At 53.0% G+C, this 13557-nt stretch overlaps 6 protein-coding genes across 6 annotated transcripts; 4 read left to right on the top strand and 2 right to left on the bottom strand.

Annotated features, from left to right (window-relative positions):
• Positions 1 to 554: 554 nt before the first annotated feature.
• On the top strand, positions 555 to 3824 carry B0T23DRAFT_385666 (DNA replication licensing factor MCM7). Its single transcript, XM_062837555.1, has 3 exons — positions 555 to 750; positions 882 to 3220; positions 3662 to 3824. The coding sequence occupies exons 1-3, from the start codon at positions 702 to 704 to the stop codon at positions 3740 to 3742; spliced, it is 2469 nt and encodes an 822-aa protein (XP_062691238.1). The 5' UTR covers positions 555 to 701; the 3' UTR covers positions 3743 to 3824.
• Positions 3825 to 4290: 466 nt separating this feature from the next.
• On the bottom strand, positions 4291 to 6178 carry B0T23DRAFT_363139 (mitochondrial ribosomal death-associated protein 3-domain-containing protein). Its single transcript, XM_062836317.1, has 2 exons — positions 5343 to 6178; positions 4291 to 5265 (listed from the first exon to the last, which is right to left on the bottom strand). Exons 1-2 carry the CDS (start codon positions 5962 to 5964, stop codon positions 4478 to 4480), a joined length of 1410 nt encoding a protein of 469 aa, XP_062691237.1. The 5' UTR covers positions 5965 to 6178; the 3' UTR covers positions 4291 to 4477.
• A 324-nt stretch (positions 6179 to 6502) lies between these two features.
• On the top strand, positions 6503 to 7243 carry B0T23DRAFT_385661 (ribosomal biogenesis regulatory protein). The gene has a single exon (XM_062837554.1). The coding sequence runs from the start codon at positions 6597 to 6599 to the stop codon at positions 7197 to 7199; it is 603 nt and encodes a 200-aa protein (XP_062691236.1). The 5' UTR covers positions 6503 to 6596; the 3' UTR covers positions 7200 to 7243.
• A 672-nt stretch (positions 7244 to 7915) lies between these two features.
• On the top strand, positions 7916 to 8633 carry B0T23DRAFT_385660 (uncharacterized protein). The gene has a single exon (XM_062837553.1). The coding sequence runs from the start codon at positions 8011 to 8013 to the stop codon at positions 8332 to 8334; it is 324 nt and encodes a 107-aa protein (XP_062691235.1). The 5' UTR covers positions 7916 to 8010; the 3' UTR covers positions 8335 to 8633.
• Positions 8634 to 9200: 567 nt separating this feature from the next.
• On the bottom strand, positions 9201 to 11867 carry B0T23DRAFT_203551 (putative RhoGAP group protein). The gene is made up of 3 exons (XM_062833429.1): positions 11145 to 11867; positions 10251 to 10997; positions 9201 to 10191 (listed from the first exon to the last, which is right to left on the bottom strand). The coding sequence occupies exons 1-3, from the start codon at positions 11701 to 11703 to the stop codon at positions 9347 to 9349; spliced, it is 2151 nt and encodes a 716-aa protein (XP_062691234.1). The 5' UTR covers positions 11704 to 11867; the 3' UTR covers positions 9201 to 9346.
• A 272-nt stretch (positions 11868 to 12139) lies between these two features.
• B0T23DRAFT_398046 (uncharacterized protein) lies at positions 12140 to 13361 on the top strand (the record flags this gene model as incomplete). Its single annotated transcript, XM_062838335.1, has 3 exons — positions 12140 to 12266; positions 12393 to 12668; positions 12829 to 13361. The coding sequence occupies 3 exons, from the start codon at positions 12140 to 12142 to the stop codon at positions 13359 to 13361; spliced, it is 936 nt and encodes a 311-aa protein (XP_062691233.1).
• Between the last annotated feature and the right edge of the window lie 196 nt (positions 13362 to 13557).

Raw genomic sequence — 13557 nt, 5'->3', positions numbered from 1 at the left:
CCTGGAGCCGCGGCTGGAGCCCGATTGGAGCTTCTCCAGCTGTCCCCAGTTTGCATGTGCCGAGGCACGCCAGGACCTGGTTGGTACAGGGGGGTTTCGGGCATGTCCCAGCGCAGGTACACTACAGCGGCGTGTAATTGTTAGGGCGATACATGAGCATTAAGGAAGCCGTCATCTTGAAGGAACAAGATATCCAGAGTTGTAACGATAGAACAAGCAGAATTTCACGGAATAAGGATGATTTGATGATGAACAGCGTCGTACTTGGAGTATGACCTTTTACAAGTAACTCAATGGTGTCAGATGATGTGTTCACTTCACACTCTTATGGTTGACATCCATGAAGCTCAAGTCGAGAATCAAGTTCCTGAACAACACTGACACGCCTCCTGTATCTAGGTATAAATCATTCCTGCCACTCACTGCCACCTGCCAGGGGCATTCTCCAGTGTCTAGGGATGCCTGTAAGTGGCCCCCGGGCCGCCCATTAAAGATTCCTTTGCTGGACCGCGTCTCATCGCGACTCAATGGAACCGCGACAGTCAACTGAATGGGCAGAGGACCCACTCTTTCATGCTTCTCCATTCACTCAATGTTGACATTCATCCAACAAAAACAAAGTCGAATTCCCCATCGAACAATCCCCAGACCTTTGACTACACAGCGACTTGCGCCATATCCCACCCACCACATCTCTCACCATGGCGCTCCTCAGATACCCCGCCCCCGTCGACTACGACGCGCAAATGTGTAGGTGATGAATGAATACATTACAACTCCAAGCCGAGGGAAAAGTTTGATTTGATGGCTTCTCGATCGAAGCGCCGAGGATGGATCGCAAGAGGCAGGCTGGGAGCTAACTACAACGATACGAACAACAGCCGCGTTTGAAAACTTTCTCGACCACTTCAAGACCTCGCCCCAAGACTCCATCACCCATGCCCTAGGCAACATCGACATCAACGAGGACGACCTCAGCGACGACTATGACTTTATGGACGAGGACGACGACGATGCCCAGGAACAGCGCCGCTCCGAAAGAGCGAGGAGACGCGCTCCCCGCCACAAGTACAAAGAGCTTCTCCAGGAACTGGCCGACCGCAAGATTAACGAGATCGTCATCGACCTGGACGACCTGCAGTCATGGGAGGAGGATGTCAACGAGGGCCTCAAGCTCGTCGAGTCGGTAGAGCGCAACACCAAGCACTACGTCGAGGTGCTCTCGCGCGCCGTCGACAAGCTGATGCCCCAGCCCAGCAACGACATCACATTCAAGGACGATGTGCTCGACGTCCTCATGGCCAACCGCCAACAGCGCAACCGCACCCTCACCGAGGCCGCCGAGAACCTGCGCGACCCCGACATGCTCAACGACACATACCCCGCCCAGCTCACCCGCCGCTACACCCTCGTCTTCAAGCCCAGGACCATGACCGCCGATGGCCCGCAAAAAGCCCTGTCGGTCCGCCAAGTACGCGGCGACCACCTTGGCCACCTCATCACCATCCGCGGTATTGCTACCCGTGTGTCCGACGTCAAGCCCATTGTCCAGGTTGGCGCCTACACGTGCGACCGCTGCGGTTGCGAAATCTTCCAGCCCGTCACCGACAAGCAGTACGCCCCCCTGACTCTCTGCCCATCTAAGGACTGCAAGGAGAACCAGGCCAAGGGTCAGCTGTACCCGTCGTCGCGGGCTTCCAAGTTCCTGCCCTTCCAGGAGATCAAGATCCAGGAACTCGCCGAGCAGGTCCCCATCGGTCAGATTCCCCGTACCCTTACCGTGCTTGCGTACGGCAGTCTGGTCAGAAATGTCCACCCCGGTGACATTGTCGACATCTCGGGAATCTTCCTCCCTACTCCTTATACCGGCTTCAAGGCCATGCGCGCCGGTCTTTTAACCGACACCTACCTCGAGGCCCACCACATTGTCCAGCACAAGAAGGCCTACACCGAGATGCAGATCGACCCCTCCCTGCTTCGCCGTATCGCCAAGTTCCAACAGACCGGCAACACGTACGAGTACCTCGCCAAGTCCATCGCCCCCGAAATCTACGGCCACCTCGACGTCAAGAAGGCCCTCCTCCTTTTGTTGGTCGGCGGTGTCACCAAGGAAGTCGGCGACGGCATGAAGATCCGCGGCGACATCAACATCTGCCTGATGGGTGACCCCGGTGTAGCCAAATCGCAACTGCTCAAGTACATCTCCAAGGTAGCCCCGCGCGGCGTGTACACGTCTGGCCGCGGTTCCTCGGGCGTCGGTCTCACGGCCGCCGTGATGCGCGACCCCGTGACAGACGAAATGGTTCTCGAAGGCGGCGCCCTCGTGCTCGCCGACAACGGCATCTGCTGCATCGACGAGTTCGACAAAATGGACGACAACGACCGCACCGCCATCCACGAAGTCATGGAACAGCAAACCATCTCCATCTCCAAAGCCGGCATCTCCACCACTCTCAACGCGCGCACCTCCATCCTCGCGGCCGCCAACCCGCTCTACGGGCGGTACAACACCCGTCTCTCCGCCGTCGAGAACATCAACCTCCCCGCCGCTTTACTCTCCCGTTTCGACATCATGTTCCTCCTCCTCGACACGCCCACGCGCGACACGGACGCCCAACTCGCCAAGCACGTCGCCTACGTGCACATGCACAACCGCCACCCCGACATTTCCGGTACCGAGTCATCCGTCTTTTCCCCCGAGGAAGTCCGTGCCTACGTCGCCAAAGCGCGCGAGTATCGCCCCGTCGTCCCGCAAGCAGTCTCCGAATACATGGTGAAAACCTACGTCCGCCTGCGCGCACAGCAAAAGCGCGCAGAGAAGAAGAACCAGAACTTTGGGCATACCACCCCCCGTACTTTGCTAGGTGTCGTCCGTCTTGCGCAGGCTTTGGCGCGGCTGAGGTTCAGCAATACCGTCACGCAAGATGATGTTGATGAAGCCCTGCGGCTGGTGGAAGCTAGCAAGGAGTCGCTGGCGCAGGATGATAGGAATGCTGGCAATAAGAGGGCGATGAATGCTAGTAGTAGGATTTATAATCTTGTTAAGGGCTTGGCGGATAGCGGGGCGTGCAGGCCCGATGATGGTCTGGACAACGAAGAGGAAGAGGAAGATGAGTTTGGGGTGGAGATGAGTTTGAGAAAGGTGAAGGAACGGGTGATTGCCAAGGGGTTTACGGAGCAGCAGTGGTTGAGTGCGCTGGATGAGTATACTGATTTGGATGTGAGTTTTCTTTTGCCCCCTTTTTTTCTACTCTTCCCTTTTTCTTCTTTACCCTTTCTTGCCCCCTTTCTTGCCCCCTTTTGTTTTCTTTTCCCTTTCTTTTCCTCTCTCTCTGTTCCTTCCCCCCCTTTTTTTTTTCCCTCTCTTTCTTTTGCCCTTTTTCCCCTTTTCTTTTTCCCTTCCTTTCTTTTACCCTTTTTCCCCTTTTCCCCCTTTCTTTCTCTTCTTTCCACTTTTCGTTCTTTTCTTTTTTCTACCCTTTTTTTCCCCCTTCTTTCCCCTTCTTTTCTTCCATACTTTCCCCTTTCTGTCATTTTTGTCCCCCCCCCCCCTTTTTTCCCTTCCCCCCCCCCCCCTTTTCTTTTTCTTCTCTTTTTTTTCTTTAACCTCTTATTTGGTCAATAGAGTGGTGGTGATGCTAACGACAAAAATGATAAACAGGTCTGGCAAACGGCTGGGAATGGAACGAGACTGGTGTTTATTACTGCCGGTGGGGAGAGGGAGGGTAGTGAGGATATCTAGAAGTTTACGGCATAGAGGTGTGACTGTGACTGTGACTGGATTTTCGCTATTGTTGGGGTTTAAGGGAAAACTTGTTCAGCTCTTTTTTTTTTTTTTTTTTTTTTTTTTTTTTTTTTTTTTCTTGGCTTCTGATTTTTGTGATTTGTTATGAACGGGTGTCTTGTTTCTATCCAAAATAGGGCGTTGTATGGGTTGAAAGGATGACTTAGTTTTGGGTTTTCTGAAGGTGTTGAGTAGTGAAAATTGTGTGGGTGAAACTGCTGTAAAGTTGGTTTGAAGTGAAGTGAGATTCGGACGAACTTGCGCTTTGTGGTTGTTGTCCTGGTCTGAGTATCGGTAATTGAGTCGATGGTGAGGACTGAGTGAAGTATGAACATGGCTGTTTCTGGAGTTCCAACATTGGTGAAGTTGATTTCAAGTTGCAGAGAAGTGTTTTTGCAACTGCAATCAGACGGCAGACTACCTTTTGACTTGAAAATTTCGGCCAAGTTCATTGGATCAAGAAGCATCGCCCACATTTCATTTCATCACAACAAATCTACCAGATGTCAGTCATATAAACCCTCTAAATTTCTTACTAAAAATACAGGCTGATATGTTCAATCCCACACACCAATCTAACTAACCCCTATTTTCTAGAGTTACAAAGAGTTCATCATACCCATCTATGACACGTACACACACATATACTCCCCATCCCTCCCATTCCTGAACCCCACGGACCTCATACCTGACTCAAGCCTTCATAGTCAAAAGCGAAGCCCTCTCCATCTCGCCCACCACGCCATTCCCGCTCAACGTCCACTTCTCACTCACCATGCTCTCATCCACCCTCTTCTTCAACATGCCACTCGCAGCCCAGTACTCCAACAGACCGCGCGCCTCCACCTTGCTCACGCCCTTGAGCCTCAGAATCTCCACGCTCTTCATGACCGCCTCCACGCGATCATCGTACTTCTTGCTATACGGGTCTCTTTGCGGGACTTCCTTTTCGCCCGCCTTCTCCGCCTCGCGCTGCGCAATCGCCAACTCCATACTCGCGCTCCTAGGCGAGTTTCCGCGCGTCGTAGCGCCGAGAACAGCACCGCCATTGGGCATCACGGTGGCACCAGACAAGCAGTCGGTGAAGAGTTTCACCAAAGCCAAGTCGTGCGAGTGGATCAGCTCAAAGGCCGGGTTGCGGTAGTCCGACACCTTCATGATGTGGGCGAGGCCGTCGAGCGAGAACAGGATGGGCGGGCGGCCGGGCACGTTCTCGGCGTTGAGTTCGCGCCAGAGAGCCTGGAAGACGGTCCAGGCGCCGTCGGCTTCCTTGGCGCTGTTGATGAGCTGCAGCAGGGGCGAGTTGACGGGGATGATTTGCGGGAGGTCGGCGTGCGAGTAGACCGTGTTCATGCGCGACAGGACCTTTTCGTTGGCGCGCTTGAAGGATTGCAGGAGCTTGAGCGTGTAGGTGGGTTGTGTCCAGAGCGGCGAGTTTTCAATGGGGGCGTATTCGGTCACGGCCGTGGTTAGTTCTTGGGCTGTTTACACGTTACAAAGTCAGTATGTCAGTTATGGACATGAATGATAGCATGAAGCTAGGTATAACGGGACCTACCCTCGGGAATGTGCAACACCACCCAGTCGTTCATAAACGCATGCGTCATGGCCTGCAGCAGCAGCAAGCTCTTGCCCGTTATCCTGTTGCCCTCAATGACCATGCGGATCGTCTTGCCGTCGGCGCCGGCCGCCTTCATCTTCTTGGTCAGGTCGACCGTCTCCTGGCGGATGAGCACCGAGGGCTGGCGGAAGATGCCCCAGCACTGCGTGGGCTTGAAGGCCTCCATGGCGCGCAGGGCGTCAACCACATCCTCGGGCAGGGCCTTGACGGAGCCGACATTGTCCTGCTTGGCCAGGTCGTTGGGGCGCAGGGTCTCGAGGCCGGGCACGGGCAGGGCGTTGTTGTTGCTGAGCACAATCTTCTTGCGGTAGGCCTTGCGCTCGCCGGGCTGAGGCGGCTTGCCCGAGGATACCACGTTCTTCTTTTTGGTCTTCTTGAAGCGCAGCTTCTGGGGGCGGTTGGCGTTCTGTCGGCCTCCCGTGTTGGCGGTGGAAGCGCCCTTGGTGGCGGCGGTCGCTGTGAAGGTGAGGCTGCCACCGCCGACCTGGAGCATCTGGCGGGGGACCAGGGCCACGGCCGAGGGGCGCACGAGGCACCTCAGGCAGTTGGACGCCGACATGTGTGCGGGCGGGTAGTCGGCCGGTCGGACGGTCGGTCAATCGGACTGCTGTGGGTGGTGTGTGGTGTGGTTGAAACACAGCTGAGAGCCCGTGGAAAGCTACCAGGCAAATAATATCGTCGCAAGTCAACACAAACCGGGACAGGACGGGCGGGACGGGAACCTGTGATGCCGCACACGGCAAGCGGAGCGGGAGCGGGCGCGCGTTGGAAAGTTCGCAAGCTCGGACCAACTCGACCTACTTGGCGACCCGTCCCTCCAAATTCCCCGGCGCCAAGAAGTTGGCGGTTTGCCGGTCTGGGGTCTTCCAGCCAATGAGAACATCAGATTGCAATTGACAGCGGTCCCGCACCATCTCCAAGCTCGAATCTGCCGCCTGTCACCGCCTAAATTTTCAGTAGATCCAGAACCAGCAGCACCTCTCCCGTCCTTCCAGAGAATGTGATCCCCAGTTCTGCCACCTGAAGGACAAACAAAAGATACCCCAAGTCAACTGTTTGTTTCCATCACCATCAACGTCACCCGGAATCCCACACGGCGCGCCCATAACAACCAAAAACACCCAGTCATCAACCTGAACCAAACCATTTAATCAACCCGCCGCGCCCATAACAACCAAAAACACCATCAACATGTCCGACGCAACAACCACCACCACCACCACCAAACTCCCCGTCACAGTCGACAAACCCACCCCCTACACCTTCGACCTCGGCCTCCTCCTCGCCAACGACCCCAACCCCCTCCTCCTCGACCGCTCCACTCCACTCGAACCCCAACTCGCCACCATCGCCCGCGACGGATGCCAATCCCTCATCAACCAACTCCTCACGGCCTGCCCCATCAGTTCCACCCCCGCCGGCGTCTTACTGTCCCTCCCGCCTCCTCAAACCCCTCTCCCGCGCGAGAAACCCGTGCCGACGCCCAAGGCCGAAACGAAATGGAGCCAGTTCGCCAAGCGCCGCGGCATCAAGCCCAAGACGCGCGAGCAGCGACGCAACCTGCAGTATGACGAGACGACCGGGGAATGGGGCCGCAAGTGGGGGTACAAGGGCGCCAACAAGGCGGGCGAGGATGCGCCGATTATTGAGGTCAAGAAGAGCCAGGAGGAGAAGCGGATGGCGGAGGGGAAGAGTGTGAGGGGCGATAAGAGACGGGAGATTAGAGAGCGGGTGAAGAGGAATGAGCGGAAGATGAGGGCGAATGAGCGGAGGGAGAGTGGGAGGAAGAAGTAAAGTGAGTGCCTTTGAACAGTAATGATGGGGTACTTGTGCAGAAGGGGGGGGATATCTAGAGTTGAGAATGGGGAGGAAAAAGGGGAGCATGTGGAAGGAAGTATGGAAAGAAGGGAGGGAGGGAGGTCATCAAAATGAGGAAAGCAAAGTGATGCGAAGTGAAGTGAAGTGAAGTGGTGCTGGCCCGTGTATCAGCATCAGCCGCCATCAGCAGGCCTCCCTTCCCTGAGAGGCTACACAAGAAGACAAGACAAGACACAAGACAAGAGGCTTCGTTGTTCCTTTACCTTATCTACTAGGCATTTTGGGCCTGGGCATTTCGGGCGTTCAAGGTTGTTTATATACTTATTTTACTATACTACTGGGAGGATTCTATCACATTACAAAGACAAAGCTTATTTTCGTAATTCCATTGCTCTGCTTATCGTATGTGTTTATGCTTAACAGAAACGCTCATGGGTCCCTTGGTAATGAGTCTTCTTCTTTCTTCTTTTCTCTCATCTGTTATCATCACCTTTTTTCTTTCTTTCTTTCTGGTTGTTGTTCTTTTTTCTCTTTTTTTTTCTCTTTCCCCCCCCCTTTTCTTTTCTTTTTCTTTAATCTTGGTATGATGTTAGTTACCACACAATGCCATGGCCACCACCACCATCTCGACCTATTGTATTTTTACGCATTCATCTTGTGCGTTGTGAACCGAACAGATTCAATTGCATTCAGTTCGATACAGATCAGTTCAAGTCGACTCCATTCAACTCAATTTACCACCCGCACACCACCCACACGTCTAGGTACGCTAATATCTCGCTTTACTATGACCCCTCTCTTTTGCCTCTCTCTTCCACTGGATCTTTTCTTTCCTCCAACCCATTCAACATACATGGTATCTACTTCTTTATGTCTCTTTCTCTCTTCACCATCCGATTTACGTCGACTTTTCTCTTTCTCTTCCTGTCCCTTCACTTCGCCAACTTTGATGTCTCCTTCCTGTCCTGAATTTCTTTTTCTACTACTTCTTGTTCTTGGCCACCTCCACTCAATCAGTCAGTCTGCTCGCTTTTGGTTGTCCAGAATTTACCACACGACACGCGATGTACCAATCACCAAGTTGATTACTTTGCTTTGTTGCTCCAGGTAAAGTGATTATTCCACCTTGATCACTTTCTCTCCTTTCCTTTTCTCGATTTCATTGTCTGATTTGGTGTGCGTGGTCTGAAGCAACTGTGTGGTGAACGACGACAGACGACGACTTCAACGGTAGGCAACAAGCAGGCAGGCAATATAAATGGGCAGCATGCAGCAGTGAGCAGACAGAGAGGCAGCAGGCGGCATAGACAGGCAGGCAACGAAAAAGAAAAATGTAATGATGATGATGATGATGATGATTTTCAACTAAACAACAACTGTAACGCGCGGAAGGGGGTATTTCAAAACGCAAAAAACAGACAAACAAGCCAGCAACCAAGTTTACAGACAAAAAAAGAAAAAAGAAAAGGAAAAACATAGAGACAAAAAGGAAATAAGATCCGTAGATAACGATCGCATTGCATTGACTTGTTCTTCTTCTTCTTCTTCGACTTCTTCCTCTTGACTTCTTCTTCTTCCAACTCAACTTGACCTCGACTTCTTCGACTCAACTTGACTTCTTCTTCCGACTCAACTTGACTTGTAAAAAAAAAAAAAAAAAAAAAAAAAAAAAAAAAAAGGAAACATTCTTGTGGAAACTTGCTGTGTGTCTGTTGGATGTGTGTGTGTGTGGTAAACATGGTTTGATATGATAGGTAATAACTATAACGTTGTTGTTCTTGGTAGAGTAAACGAGAGATAAGAAAAGAAAAGGAGAAGTTCGTCCACAGCATAAAAGTCGTGTCTTGTGTGTGTATGTGTGTGTGTGTGTTCAAAGTTGCGATTTGTATGTGTGTGTGTGTGTTGGCTCTGTGTTTGAGTGGTCTCAGTACAACTGCGAGCTGTGAGTTTGGTGCTATTGTCCGTCCCCTCTTTGTCCACAAGAGACTGTGACCGTGCCCTCAACCGACTTATTGGCCTAATGAACCACTCGCAAAAACCTCCCCACTGCAAAAAGGTCGACAAACCTTATAAATGAAAGGAGGAAGCGAAGAAAGACCAGATTGGTCAAGCAGCATAGCCCACTAAAACCCCATCGGCGACAGCGGTTTTATGGGCGAAAGAGCCGGTAGCTCACCCGGTTGTAGTTGTCTCTGATTCGGATGATTTGTTCCTCGCCCATGTGACGTGTCTCGATCACTGACCAGCGTAATGGTCGTCGATACCGTTGAGCCCGTGTCGACCACCGCTGTTTGTGTTGTTTCTTGCGCCGTGTTCTTTTTCCTTAGTCGCTGAACCTGCTGTGGTGGTGCTGGCGACTGTTGCACATTTCCGTTGCGGTGGGCTGGAGGAATGACCTGACCCCCCTGTTGTTGATAAGACGCCTGAACCTGAGACTGAGTTCTTTGCTCCCTTTCTCGATCTCGGTGTATTGCCCTTTCCCGGTCCTCCTTTTCCTCCCTTTCCCTCAACTCCGTCTCCCGCTTACTCCTGTAGCTCCTTGGTGGCGGTTGGTCGAATAGCGCATACTCCTCCTCGATGTACTTGGCTTCGTTCTTGCATCCCTTCCAGCAGTCCCTCCAGTCGCATACCAGGAACTTGAAACAAAAGGCATCGATCTTCATGCATGGCTGGAAGCAAATGCAGAGATTCCGGAAATCCATCTTGTTCTTATCCGAGTGGGCGAGCAGCAGGCTGAGGTGACATGTAATGGCAAAGAGTAGGTAGTACTTGAAGGGCGAAAGGTTGGAGAGCTCTTCTCTAAGTAACTCGGGCACTTTCTCTGCCCCCGCGCATTCCTTGGCCACTCTTTCCTGGGCTGCTTTTGGAAATAGTTCGTCGGGTAGTTCGCGGAGCCATGCCTTTAACATTGAGCCGATAATGTTGATGTCGTACAAATCTGGTTGTTCGAAAAGGTCCACATCGAGCTCTGCGAAAAGTCAAGTGTTAGAAACCGAGTCACTGACACCAAAGCCTTTGAACACATACCTTCGTCAAATTTCCGCTGCCACTTTTTGATTTGCGGTCCACTGCCAGGAACTCGATATAACCCTTCAACATCGCTGCCCTTGTAGTTGAGATAGTCGATCGCTCTCCAGGGAAATGCCGGCATCCAAAACTCTGTCTTGTCGCGTGAATCCTCCAGCCTTTTCGATATTCGAGTTAACCGCGTCTGCTCAACGAGCGGTAGGTTGATCACCTTGAGAACGTAATGCTCGTCGTCTATTACCGGTTCCTTTGGTGCGAACTTGTCTTCCTTTGAACCTCCAAATAACTTCTTGCTGAGAAAGCCGGCGGCCCTACTTTCTTTTAGTCCGTTAAACAGCGATCCGCCTGCCTCCTTGAGCGACAGGGACTGATTCCTGTTTATGCCGTCAAAGTGCTTGCTTCCTCCCGCCCTCTCCGCCGAATGGCCTCTTGGTCCGGACACCATCATGTCGCGAAATGTGTGCTCTTGTGATTGTATTGGTGCAGTTCTCGGTGCTGATGTCGCGTACACCTTGTCGGGCTCGCCAGCTCTCGCGGGCGCGTACACAGGTTCTCGAGAATATTGATGATTTTCCTTCTCCTTCTCCTTGTGCGATCTTGTGCGACTTATCAGGGTAAATGGATTGGGTTTGCTCCTTCGGTTATTGTTTGCTGTTTCGTATTCGTTGGATGAGATTAGAGATACTTCAGACTTGCCGGGCAGCGTTGGGCTCTTCCTTTGCGATGGGTATTCGTTATATGACGGATCTGTGCAGACGGGAACAAGTTAAAATACCGAAGTACATGGGACCAAGAACTGGTATCATCAATGCGAAGCAACTGTGAACACACCTAGAAGCTTGTGATTGGCATTTGACCCTGAATGGATAGATGGTTCGGTCTCCCTCGACATACCTTCTGTTTGCGGTTCCAAGAGCTGAGGAGAAATTGCGCGTTCTGACAACCTGCTCGATTTTCCAAAGCTGAAAAAGAAACTCGACTTGGATGACTTGTCCTCGTCGTTTCGGCTATGTTTGTGGCCCCGATGATCGGACGATTGCGACGGTGCCGACGTGGAGGTGGTCACGCGTGAATGGTCCTCGGGCGGGACGTCTGGGGATTTCTGCCTTTGATACCGTTGGTCTTGGGAAATGGCGACGGCTTCGAGGGGTTGCTCGGTTGGGGGTGACGAGGTTCTCGGTGGCTCCCCGGGGGATTCTACCTTTTGAGGGCCGATCTTGAAAGGGGAACGTGGGGACCTCGGCGATCGCGAGGCCTGCGGAGTCGAGCGCCCGCTGGCCAAACTACCACCACCGCTACCGGTGGCACTGACGGCGCTGCTGCTGGGGGCTTGTTGTTGTTGATGATGATGATGTTGTTGTTGGGTGGTGTCACCAAGGCGCGGAGAGGTTTCCTTTCCAAGAGTTCCGGATTCTGCCAGCGTGAGCGGTTGCGGTACGCCTTTTCGGGCCATCTCTTTGCGCTCACTTCTTATTCCAGGTCCAGGCGCGGACAATAGCGACCGACGAGAAAAGACCGGATCGAAATCGGTTGTCAGGTGTGGCGCCTGTGTTTCAAGGATCGACTAATGGATGCTTTGTCGAACGGAATCCCGATTCGTTCGTTGTCTGGCGCAGTCAGTTTCCAGGTCAGCAAGTCGGTCTTGTCCGCTGCGGTATCACGTCGAATGTCAGGATTTGCTTTGCAGTTGCAGGGAGGTTAAAATAGACGAAAGTGGCCGACTGCGACAATGGAGGCAGCGACCCAGCGAGGCACAACCGTCGTCGAGGTAACATGAAAGTGTCAGGTAGGGATGGCGCAGGCTGCACACAACCGGGGGGGCGCGCGCGACGGAGCCGAGAGAGAATGATGAGATGGGGATCCAGCAGAGCTGACAGATATGGACCAGGATGGTACAAGTAGGCTGGGGCTGGGCTGAAGGTGTGATGGAGATGTGTGGTGGATGTTGTGGAGGCCAGGCAGAGGAGGATCGGAGGAAGGATGCGCAAAAGCCGGGCAACGGGTATATGCTGCTATGTATGTATGTATGTATGATGTGACGGGCGGGCGGGCGGCGCTGGCTGACCTTGTGCAAACCAATTGATTTTTGCAACTCGGCGACATCCACCAAGACTAGAGGTGACCCGGAGTAGTTGTTCGCAGTACTTGTTGATGATGATGAGGATGATGATGATGATGACGAGGCGATGGCATGTAAGGGGTCGGAGATATACTCGAGCTTGACTATGTATGTACCTATGCGGTTCCGCAGTGTGAAAACAGAACAGCCCGGCTACGTACGAAGAGGGAACAAAGGGATCGTGGACGTGCGCTCTCGCCTCAATGACGGGACGGTCCTGGAGGAGGGAATCGGGAGGTCGAAGGGTCTGGGATGCGCCGCGATCACTATTCAGTCAGAATTGATGGAGATGGTTTATCGTATGTGTGTCGGGTCCTGTCTTCTGTGGTCGGGGAGACCGCACCGCCAGCGGGCAGCCCGGTTGCGATTTGGTGAGTAGACCTAGGTTCCGTTGGAGAGGCAGAGTCGCCGCCGCCGTCGTGTTGTAGTGTAGTGTAGTGTAGTGTTGGAAATGCCAAGGGGTCAAGTTCCTGTTCGGAGGTTTCAGAGCAAAACTGGACGACGGGATGTCAACCTGGTCGGAGAATGGGTCCGTTCCTGCAGCAGCAGAAGCAACAGCAACAGCAACAGCAGCAAGCAGCAGCACGATGCGTGTGGGAGGGGAGGGGAGGTGGTCGGACGTGGTCGATTTTGGGCAGGATACTACGAAACCGACGTTGACGGGATGGATGGGGGGAGTCGGTCGGTTATGGAGCGAGTTAGGTAGGTTCCCTGGCTTGGAGTTTCTGTTCTGCAATTCTGGAGTCCAGTCCAGTCCCTTTGCCGGAGTCTGTGATGAGGAACCGAAGGGAGCGGGACCAGGGGGTGTGTGTGTGGACTTTCCACTTGACGGGATTAGTAGGGAGATGGAGACACGCAGGGCAGGCAATCGGGGCGCCGGGCAGCTTGACGACGGACGACGAGACTACAAGTACACTAGGTTAGCGGCCGGCTCTGTTAACGTTATGCTAACAGCGGAGACTTGTCTTCACGCCGACTGGGCCCGCAGATAGAAGGTAGTCATTGGTACCAGGTCAGCACTTGACAATAGCAGCATGGATCCCTTTTCTGCACAAATTCTGGCCCAGGTTCAACCTGATGTTGGTGTTGGAGTTGACGGAAGGACACAAGTTCCAGAAGGGAAACCTGAAACGGCAAGCGAAACCTAGGTAGCATACAACAACAACAACTGAGAAGCAACTCAAAGGT

This window comes from Neurospora hispaniola (assembly GCF_033458365.1).
Source record: "Neurospora hispaniola strain FGSC 10403 chromosome Unknown B0T23scaffold_6, whole genome shotgun sequence".
Classification (NCBI taxonomy): Eukaryota; Fungi; Ascomycota; class Sordariomycetes; order Sordariales; family Sordariaceae; genus Neurospora; species Neurospora hispaniola.
The sequence above is the reverse complement of the archived record's forward strand: the minus strand, read 5'-3'. Positions and strand labels throughout refer to the sequence as shown.

Coding starts and splice junctions, on each gene's coding strand:
- B0T23DRAFT_385666 (XM_062837555.1), top strand. CDS start 702: ATGGCGCTCCTCAGATACCCCGCCCCCGTCGACTACGACGCGCAAATG. Junction 751..881: donor CGACTACGACGCGCAAATGT/GTAGGTGATGAA, acceptor TACGAACAACAG/CCGCGTTTGAAAACTTTCTC. Junction 3,221..3,661: donor ATGAGTATACTGATTTGGAT/GTGAGTTTTCTT, acceptor AATGATAAACAG/GTCTGGCAAACGGCTGGGAA.
- B0T23DRAFT_385660 (XM_062837553.1), top strand. CDS start 8,011: ATGACCCCTCTCTTTTGCCTCTCTCTTCCACTGGATCTTTTCTTTCCT.
- B0T23DRAFT_203551 (XM_062833429.1), bottom strand. CDS start 11,703: ATGGCCCGAAAAGGCGTACCGCAACCGCTCACGCTGGCAGAATCCGGA. Junction 10,998..11,144: donor CTTGGAACCGCAAACAGAAG/GTATGTCGAGGG, acceptor CCGTCTGCACAG/ATCCGTCATATAACGAATAC. Junction 10,192..10,250: donor GCAGCGGAAATTTGACGAAG/GTATGTGTTCAA, acceptor GACTTTTCGCAG/AGCTCGATGTGGACCTTTTC.
- B0T23DRAFT_385661 (XM_062837554.1), top strand. CDS start 6,597: ATGTCCGACGCAACAACCACCACCACCACCACCAAACTCCCCGTCACA.
- B0T23DRAFT_363139 (XM_062836317.1), bottom strand. CDS start 5,964: ATGTCGGCGTCCAACTGCCTGAGGTGCCTCGTGCGCCCCTCGGCCGTG. Junction 5,266..5,342: donor GGTGTTGCACATTCCCGAGG/GTAGGTCCCGTT, acceptor ACGTGTAAACAG/CCCAAGAACTAACCACGGCC.